Source organism: Sinocyclocheilus grahami, unplaced genomic scaffold (assembly GCF_001515645.1).
Source record: "Sinocyclocheilus grahami isolate Dianchi unplaced genomic scaffold, SAMN03320097.WGS_v1.1 scaffold623.1, whole genome shotgun sequence".
Taxonomy (NCBI): domain Eukaryota; kingdom Metazoa; phylum Chordata; class Actinopteri; order Cypriniformes; family Cyprinidae; genus Sinocyclocheilus; species Sinocyclocheilus grahami.
Genome location: NW_015505802.1, coordinates 796,692 through 807,335, shown reverse-complemented (window position 1 = coordinate 807,335; position 10,644 = coordinate 796,692). Strand labels below are relative to the sequence as shown.

The following is a 10,644-nucleotide window of genomic DNA, read 5'->3' as shown; positions in this document are numbered from 1 at the left end:
TTGTTTCACCTATCAATTCGTGTCGATAAAGTATAATAGGGTAAATCCTGTATAGTGATTTATCCTATATACTGCTTGCATAAAGCAAGTAGTGCATACACTTGTAGCTGTTATGTACCATTGTAAGCCCCACGCACAAGCGCACAAACTAAAACTATATGAAAGACTCAAATGATTAAAATGTGACTAATTATTACTAACTATTAAGCATTTTTGCCTCAGGATAAAGACTAAGACTAAATAAAAAATGCCTGTCAAAATTAACACTGGAAACAACTGAATTTTGGAAACATAATAAATTCTACGATACAATATGTCAAATAACGTTCAACACAGGAGACTGAGATACTGATTTAAATAAAGTAATGTGAGTAATGAGATAATTGTTTTTATTAGAGTATCATGATACTCTAATAAAAATTAAAATAGATTTTTTATTTTTCATTTTTAGTTATTTATAAAACATTATTATTTAATTTATTCTTTATATATGTAACATTTCTCTAACCTCATCCACCGTCTTGGATCCATTAAAGAGAGACCATTAAAATTTATTATGGAATTTCCTTCTTTATAAGTGTTGCTTAGAGTTCACACAACAATGGTTTCTAAGACAGCAGTATACTGTAATTATCTTTTGTAACAGACTTTGTGTCAGGTTAATGATGCCTTAAAATGTCACCTAATAGCCAAGTCAACAGCTTTTAGAATGCAGCCAAGTTAATGTTGAATAATGTTAATGTTGATACTTGATTGACCTTGTTCAAGAGAAGGTTGAAGAAAGCAAAGAGGTTGATTTTTTTATTTGTAGAATCATTGCCACAATCCAAAATGCAACATGGATTTCAATTTGGTATGTGGACAAATATGTTTATTATTATGGCATGTGTAATTCTGCTTTGCTCAGCTGTTTTGATGTGGGGTTTACCATCTTTTTTATTATTATTATTAACTGGTCAGGTGTGGGTATCTTCCAAAATGCTAAGCTTCAAATATCCAAAATTTCTGCATATGCATAACAGTCGAAATGATAAATATTTATAATTAACAAGCAAACACGATCAAATATTATTAAAAAAATCTTACAGTAGCTTCTGTGTCTGTCCATTCTTATAACTTCTCAGGTAATTCCTTGAAAGTCATGCATGAATTCTTAATGGAAGCCCAAATCTTTAAAGGGTCATATGATGCTGCTAAAAAGAACATTATTTTGTGTATTTGGTGTAATGAAACGTGTTTATGCGGTTTAAGGTTAAAAAAACACATTATTTTCCACATACTGTACAATATTGTTTCTACTCTATGCCCCGCCTTTCTGAAACGCGTCGATTTTTACAAAGCTCATCGGTCTGAAAAAGCGGGGTGTACTCTGATTGGCCAGCTATCCAGTGCGTTGTGATTGGCCGAATTCCTCAAGCGTGTGACGGAAATGTTACGTCCCTTACCATATTGTGATGCCTGCGGTAACCACATGTGACGACCCCCCTCCGCTTCGTCCACGGTAAAAGCCGATCCGGCGATCGACAGCGCGAAGTTGAAGTATTTCCTCAGCGACCAGCACGGATCAGCTCCAGGCATGACGAAGCGATATCGTCCTCTTTTGGAAGGCCAAACAAAGTAGTTTCGCTTTCACAACGAAGCACACAGTGCCTTCACGAAATGGCGGCGGCGGCAACAATACTACAGCGAGAATAAAAGTTACGCCTTCTTTCTTTGCGTGAACATTTGGGCAGCGATGCAAATCTGCAGATAGTGACGTAGGTATGTGGGGGCATGTTAGAACGAGCTGTTTTAGGTAGGTGTGGCTGACTCTTAACTTTTATAAAGAATATCTCTTTGGATTTGAGACTTTAGCCGTTTCAACTTTACAGATCTTCTTTATGCACCAAGAGCTTGTAACACTCCAAAGAGAATTGAAAATTGAAATTGCATCATATGACCCCTTTAAGATTTTTTTTTTCCCAATTTGAGGAAAAGTTCAAAAAATCTGAGAGCTCAAAAAAGGTAATTCTAGGAACTAAGTCTGATGTCACAGACTGATGTGCACGCATGACAGCATTAGTTTTCCAACACTTTCATCATTTTTTTTAAACTCCACTCTTTTTTGCATTTGCATTACATTTATGCACGACCAAAGATAATTCAGACTACTGTTGATATGGTACAGAACATTGTATTGACACCAGATGATGGGAGATTGTTACTAAGATGGACAGAGTGGAGTGTGATGGCAGAGGACTGGGTGCATGGGTGATTTGTTTTGAGCAAACTGTTCAGTAGCATAAGTAGCACAACTCCTTTCAACTGAAATACATAGAACCAGAGCTGATCTTCTGTCCATGTTCCAAACAGCACCTTCTATTGATCAAGACTGGAACAATTGGACAAATGCACAGTACACACACATACACACACACACACACACACACACACACACACACACACAGAGAAAAAGAGAATTGTGAAAGTTCAGAAATGTACAATCATTTAACTGCAGAGATAAACCCTAATTTTACTTCATTTTTACTTTACATTTAACATGTTCAAATATCACCTTCATGGACAATAAGAAATGGTAAGTTCTAGAAATTCAATGTATAAATCCTCAGTTGTACGTCTGGATGTCCTGTACAGAGCACATTCAGTGCTTTCCAGAGATACCAAATGATTGGATGTTTCACCATGACCACTCCCTCTCCTTGGTTTTTAAAAATGGCTGACATTAATTTAGTGATAAAATTGTACATCGTTATGGAAATATGATAATATTTTGTAATTATAATTTAAATCTGATTCATTTTCAAATTGTTTGTCATAAATCAACATCTCAGGAAAATGTTATGGGGTATCAAATCAAAATATGACCTTCTGTTATGAAACAGGACAATTTCATACATGTCCACCATAGTTGATAACCATCCTTAAACAAAGTTAGGTATAAAAAAATCCTGAAAATTCCTAAAAATTGATTGGTGATTTAAAAGAAATTGCCATTGATTTTACCTTTTCATGTCTACTCTTGTCATTTTATTTTTAGAAAAACTGAGTCCTGGTGTCCTCTACAGAGGACATATCATAACTTAGGAATAAAATATAATTTTTCAAAAATGTTATTTTACCATTTTTTCTTATGCTCTAAACAATGTAATGACATGAAAAAATACTAAATTCACAAAGCTTTTTATTTCTGGTTCTCAGGAGGATAATAACCAATGTTCTGTATGTTTGCTGTACCTCATATGCTCTGTGTTTCTCTTCATATGAAGTGTCTGTTTCCCTGACTACTATGGCCTTAGTTACCAGCATATCAGGGTGCTGTTGTTTGGCTTCCTGTATTGCTATGGCGAGAGCCTGCAAAAAGTTAGTTTTAATGACAGTAAAGTGATTTTAATATACATGTACCATTACATTATTTGCTGACCTACATAGTATGCTAGATTAGGTTTAGTGCGTCCCAAATCATTCTAAATTTAAAAAGTTTTGGGTGAATTTTATACTAGTAGAAGAAAATTAAGAAAAAATAAAATAAATAAAAACACAGGTGAATGTGTCTTAGCAGCCTGGACGTTGTCTTTCATTAGTCAGGGTAAGCAATCATGAAAGGGCTTTGAGGTATCCACATTTAGCATGGCTTCCTTCATATTTAATAAGTACATACTTGACCATTAATATACATACATTACATATATACTGTACATGTATGTCTTTGCTTACCTGATGTTGATTCACATCATCATCTCCTGTTATGATGATCCTTTTTTCAATCCTGGTCTCTGCATAACCCCCTTTCACTGTCTGAAACCAGTTAAAAACATTCAAGAATTTAATCTCCAACAAAAGATTTAATCAGCTGCCATTCTTGTCTTTCACCACCAACCTGTGTATTTAAAGTTTTTATTTATTTATTAAAACTTCACCTTATTGATGTTTGCAGAGAAATTGACCTGTCCATAAAACATCTGCAATTTTTGACTTAAGTTATGTCAAGCTGAATGTTAATGGTGTGTTGACTCAGAGGGGATATTGTTCTCAAACTCTCGGTGACATGTCTCTTACCTTGGTCACTTGAGTCGTGGTTGCTGAGGTAATGTTTTCCATAGTGACGGTGAGAGGAGGAGCAACAAAGTTTCTTTCTAGACTGTTCGACCTTACCTGAAATACAACAGTGTTATATGTTTTACTGTTAAACAGTGTTACCCCTCTCCCCTTTGCAAATTAAGAAATATATATTGTATATATCACACAGACAACTGTACATACAGTACACAATTAGTAATATCACAGTAGAAATTTTTCCCAGATGCATCCCATTTCCAAGGCACAGATCTGGGGAAGGCCACACAGAGAAATCAGGGGAGAAGGGTCTTGGTGAATAAAAAAAACCTGATAACTCTGGATGAGCTCCAGAAATCATGTGTGGAACGACCAGAACCCTGCAGTCCATTATGAAATATTTTTTTATCTAATAGAAAACAATTGAAGTTACTTTGCATGTTTGTGAAAGTTAGATTGCCTCATATGTGAGCTGGGTGCATTTTGAAGACCTCAAAACCAAACTGACTGACTGTGTAGGCCTACATGACTATGCTTATGAATAGAGAATACAGAAGGAAGTACCTAAGATGGGAGATGCCACAGGATGAGATAGATTATGTGTGTAAAACTCATTAAAACCCTGACAGCTCGTTAAAATCCTAAAATGTATATGCCTCTGCAACCTTGGGCACCCGGAAAGTGGTAGATAAGAGAAGTTATCTCTTGAAAAACAGACTAACAGGTGGTTTTCTACAATGAAAGCAAGCATTATGAAAACAATTGTGGAAAAGGACTGGGAATGATGTACCAAAAAATGGTCTGTGCGCTCATTGGACAGTGACCGATAACGAAATTGTCCAAAGATGGTAGTCTGGACAGAGACAGATTCAGGTGTTTTGCAGGCATGTCAGCTTTGTTGTCTTCTTGAAATAAGGTCTAATTTTGACATCAGGAACTCTGTCGAGCATTATTTTGCAAGACAGAAAAGACTTTTCTCCACAACATCGATCGTTCCAGAAAAACTGACTCCATGACTCAGGATAACTTCACTACATAATTTGAGCATTTGTTCAGTGCTCAGATGCACTTTGGCCACTCATTAACTCTCGCGGCACAAGCAGCCCATCTCAGTGCAGCAGTCAGTTGTGTACGGAACACAGAGGAGTTCCAGTCGCTCACTCATTGACGTGTTATAATCAGCCCCTACCGTTGAGCAGCGGTCAGCCGTGTACAGAATAAATAATAAATACGTACGAATCGCTGCAGTTTCCAGTTGAAATGAACACCGATGTAAAACACACGCAGTGAAAAACACAGACAACTGTTATTCCTTTTAACACAAAGTATGATTTACAAGGCCAGAGTTTAAATTAAGAAAGCCTAATTTTTGCACAATTCCTTGCAAAATAATACTTCAAAACAATTTTAACATGCTGCAAGATTTGAGAACTGATACGCTGAAAGTCAGCATCACATAGCTTCATATGTATGGGCTCCTTTTCGTGTCCTTCACTTGACATTGCAACAATTTAGTCACTTAGGGGAAAACTCCTTTTAACCGAAATGTTGAAGCCTTATCGAATCCTGCTATTGCATCTGCAACAGCCAATGGCTTTCTGGCGTTCGAAATTGCCTAAGCAGTGGGCAGGCCCCACCAACCCGCTATATCAGGGCCAGTCCAAGTCTTTATGGGGCCCTAAACAGAATTTTATTTGGGGGCCCCTCGGTGCTGCCAATACGACTGATTATTGTCAATGCTTGATTATTCACACACTATAAATCTAACACACCCATTATCAATTTTATTTGTTGTAGCTGTGTTGCTTACGTCATACCAATGTTTGTCTGGCATGTTTTTACTCTTCTACAATTTTTAATTGGAATAGTAGCAAACCCACAAGAGTGGTCAGGTGTTAATTTGCACTTTAACATTCAAACAGTACTAAGTGGCATACTTAATGTGGTGTGCTGAAATGTACTGTAGCTAAATAAGCCAGCAGACAATGCATTTATCTGTCACGATCACCAGCTGGAGTGCCCATGAGCTCCACTGGAGGGCACTCCTTACAACTCCTTTGCCATTCCGTCACAGACTACATATCCCATAAACCTTTGCCTGGACTTATTGTTGTGTGATTACTTCCACCTGTGTGTCATTAGCTTGTTAAGTCTGTGTGTGTATATAAGGTCTGTGCTTCAGTTGTGATTTATCGGTCGTTGGTTCCTGTACGTGTGTTTCTGGTTTATACTCTTGCCTTCTCCGTGTAGATTATGTTCCTAACTCCTCTATGTGGATTGTACCCTGGTTCGTGGATTGGATTATTTGTTTTTTGTGTTTAATAAACCCCTGTGCTTGCATTTGGATTCTCGCTCCTCCTTGTCCTGGCTTACATGTTACATTATCGAACAGAATGTTATTTTAACAACATACATTAACACAGCAGCAAGTCATCTGTACACCTAAAACAACAACTCTATATCTAGTTAATTGAGGCATAATGATATAGGAATATAGCAAAGACCCATAAGGTAGGCTAAAGTTAAGCTGTTATCAGTACCAAATTTATGAAACAAAAGCTTATTTTTATTTCAAAAATATATACCCAGGAAAGTTATTTTTACACAGAAGACAAAAACTTTAATCCAAAATAAAGTAAAATGTTATATTATAATATTTTAAGATATCATCTATTTACGGATGTTTAATCAAACACGGACTGCCCTAAAACAAGATGATATAGGCTATGCTAATTAACCAGCCAACCAGGCATTGCTCTCTCAAATCTGATTTTCGCCCCTCAGGTTAATTTTGTCCCCCCTCCACCTCCGAAATGCAATCGATTTTACATTTACATTTAATCATTTAGCACACGCTTTTATCCAAAGCGACTTACAAATGAGGACAATGGAAGCAATCAAAATCATCAAAAGAGCAATGATATGCAAATGTTATAACAAGTCTCAGTTAGCTTAACACGTAGCAAGGTTTTTTTTATTATATAATACATAAAAAGAAAACAGATAGAATAGAAAAAGAATAGAGCAAGCTAGTGTTAGAGGCCTTTTTTTGCTTTTGTATAATAAATAAAAATAAAAATAGATAGAACACAAAAAGATTAGAGAATCTAGCGTTTTTTTGTATTGTTTCTTTTTGTTGTTGAAGAAAACAAACAGTTAGTAAATGAATAGAGTGCAAGTCTAAAATAATTTAACCCTTTGACGCTCCACGCTTTGGTTGGCACTGAGCCAGAGACAGATGCTTTTCATATATCACAACTGTTCAGTGCTTTCAACCACAAAGTTTATTTTAGATTTCAGACATTTAAATAGACATTTCAATTAAGTACTTGCTAAAAAGAAATTTCTAGTTTGTCAAAAACACTGATTTCTATGGAAAGCAGCAATAATAATCATTTTAATGAAAATTTGACGACGTTTTTATTCCTATCAAATACACATTGTGTAGGTAACTATAAAGTTTGCTGTTTTTGTCACAGTTCACTGGCCACTTACTTTCATGTATTTCAGGAGAAATGGGTGAATTTACGTGATGTAAATCTGACAGATCCACACGACAGCGTCCAGCGCGCATTATACAGTAGATCAACTAACATGGCCATTAAGGTTGTTTAGACGACAAAGCAAATTAATTTACACATGTTTGCAATCAGAATTGGCTGTATCATATAGTTCATGATATAGTTAACAAGATTGTGGATATTTTGAATAAAAAAGGAAAAACTAAATAAAAGTGAAACTGTCATACAGCGCTATTGTGCCTGCATGACGTGTCGCTATGGAAATAATACGATGATATGTACAGATTATTTAATTATTTAAATATTTAATATTGCGTTTTTGTATTATAACCATTGTCTATTGGCACAATATATTACAAATAATAATAATAAAAAATATAGCTGCAAGCAGCAATTACCGGGGTTCCAGTGCTTTATGTATTTAAGCACATAAGGAAAAAGACACTACATATTATTTAGCAAGCCTGTAACCACATAAATCAATTATTAAAAAAAGTGCTTTATGTATTTAAGCACATAAGGAAAAAGACATTACATATTATTTAGCAAGCCTGTAACCACATAAATCAATTATTAAAAAACATTTTTGTCAAATCCAGGTGATTTATCATAGAAATATGATGTTTTTATAACGTTTATGACTGTTATAGCGCCAGGTGTGGTCCGATCTCCCTGAAACTTTGCATGCTTGTTTAGAATCACCTGTCGCATGTGCTTCAACATTTGTGAAGTTTTGAGTTTTCGTTTAGATTTTATAGGCTTTTGGTATTTGGACAGGCCCCTTTTTATAAAGGACCCGTTATAGCTTCCCAAAGGGTAAATTTCAACATGCTTTTGATAATTATTGACCTAGAGCAGTGTTTCTCAACCCTGGTCCTGAGCGTCCCCCAACACTGCACATTTTATATGTCCCCCTTATCTGACACCCATTTCAGGTCCTGGAGTTTCTTTTAATGAGCTAATAAGTTGAATCAGGTGTGTTTGATTAGGGAGACACACAAAATATGCAGTGCTGGGGGGCCCCCAGGACCAGGGTTGAGAAACACTGACCTAGAGAGTCCAGAGAATTGCACTGTGGTGGTTTTTTCCAGAATGAGCAAAAAACCAAGTACTAGTTTGCAAAAGTAGGTTTTTCACATCTTCTCAATCATTTAAAAACGTTTTGATTGACAGCAGTGGTTCTTTACGCACTCAAAAAATGCGATACCGCCCCCCCAGTGGCTGATTTCTTTCAAATTTCTCACAGACCTTTGGGGCCATGAGTCAAACAGGCCCACCAAGTTTCGTTCCGATTGACCTTGTCTAATAGGTGCTCAAACTTTGTTGGCCATGTGTTTTGAGATACGCAAATGTCCCCATAGACACTTGTGGCACTTTGGACCAAGACCGTGCACAGTGATTTTCATGTTGATAGGACAAATGGAGGCCCTGCCCCCTTCGAAAGTTTTGGCAACCCTTTGCGACGGTGAGTCGATAGTTCAACTTTTTTTTTGGATAATTATTAATATTCACTCTCCAGAGAATCTTTCTGCACTGGTTTGGTTCCGATCGGGTGAAAAACCTAGGACTAGTTCGCAAAAGTAGGATTTGCAAAAAATATGAAATACTCAAAAATTTCGCCAGGCTCACAATCAAATTTGAGGCATGTGTTTTGTCCGGCATGAGCCAAGGATTCCAACGAAATAAGACACTTGAGCCTGCGACTGACGGATTAGGAGTTATGAGCGATTTTCGTACTTTCGATCACTGTAGTGCCCCCGTCAGGCCGATTGGGGCGTGCTTCGGTCACATTGTTGGCAGTGTGAGTACTATCATCCCTCCAAGTTTCAAGTCTCTACAACTTATGGTTTGGTCTGCACGATCAGTTTTACGTGGAAATCACTCATCCGTGACCATTCTAACAATTACAATAGTTTCAGCGCTATGTGCTTGAAAAAATAAAGTAAATCAAGCTGTCATTTCATGTACTCTTGGGGGCCCCCTGCTGGCCACGGGGGCCCTAAGCAGCCGCTTAGTTCGCTTATGCCTTGGGCCGGCTCTGCACTATATAGCTCGGCGCTGAGTGCCATTTACCTCTGAATCTTTCTCCTTCACCCAGCTACTGTATGCTGTCTTCAAGAAGCCTCTTATCGCTCACCGTTAAAGGTCCGCTCTTCAGAGGACAGTGCCTGGATTGCCGTTCCCTGCAGCGTTCAGGTGAGTATGACATTTTTCACATTATATGGATAAGCTGTCTGCTCACTTCTTGAGCTCCGCCGCGAAGAGAAAAGCCACGGCAGTTTGGAATAGAAAGTTTAAGCTTGATTTATACTCGACGCATCTGCAAGTTTGCTTGGGTGCGCACAGCAAAAATGACGTCATCACGATGTTGTTCACTATTTTGTGTGGCGGTGTGCACGCCATCTTGAGCGAACTGTTTGCGTGGCGTCACATAGAATATGAATGATTTTGAAGCTGTTTTGGCTGAACAGTTACGCCTGTACAGGCATCTTGGGCAAGGACGAAAACTTCTGCATGAAAGACACTACTTTTATCTAAAATTTTCTTCTACACTTGAGCACGACTGGACTGAAGATCAGTATTTATTAAGGCATTTTACATACAGTAAATGTTTTCATAAACACGTCAAAAGTGCATCACTTAAATTTGTGAAGACTTGCAAATTGCACCTTACCAAATAATTTTTATGTAGAAACATGTACTTGAAGCATTTGTAGAATCAAATAAAAAAAAAAATTGTGTTGAAAAAATAAAATAAAATAAAATTTTTTTTTTTTTAAATTAAGAATATTGAAAGCTAGAACTGTGAAACTGTATACATTTTTAGGGGTTCAAGCTAGAGGTCTACACGGAGGACCCGAGACCCGAACGGGTTCGGGGCTATTTTTTAAATGGTCAGCCGGGTCCGGGTCGGGTCCCAATCTATTACTTCGGGTCCCGGGTCTGGTTTAACATTGTGTGTAATAGCCATAGACTGTAGGTAATACCCGAGTCGATCGGACTCGGAGAACACCCGGCCGTTATTAGAGTCAGTCAGTGCTGTGCGTGTGTTGTTTTGTAACTTTCAACT

The 10,644-nt window shown here is 37.3% G+C and overlaps 1 protein-coding gene across 1 annotated transcript; it reads right to left on the bottom strand.

The window, feature by feature from the left end:
• Positions 1-1,905: 1,905 nt before the first annotated feature.
• Positions 1,906-5,025, bottom strand: LOC107557911 (band 4.1-like protein 1). Its single transcript, XM_016241496.1, has 4 exons — positions 4,057-5,025; positions 3,715-3,795; positions 3,235-3,351; positions 1,906-2,371 (listed from the first exon to the last, which is right to left on the bottom strand). The coding sequence occupies exons 1-4, from the start codon at positions 4,096-4,098 to the stop codon at positions 2,366-2,368; spliced, it is 246 nt and encodes an 81-aa protein (XP_016096982.1). The 5' UTR covers positions 4,099-5,025; the 3' UTR covers positions 1,906-2,365.
• Between the last annotated feature and the right edge of the window lie 5,619 nt (positions 5,026-10,644).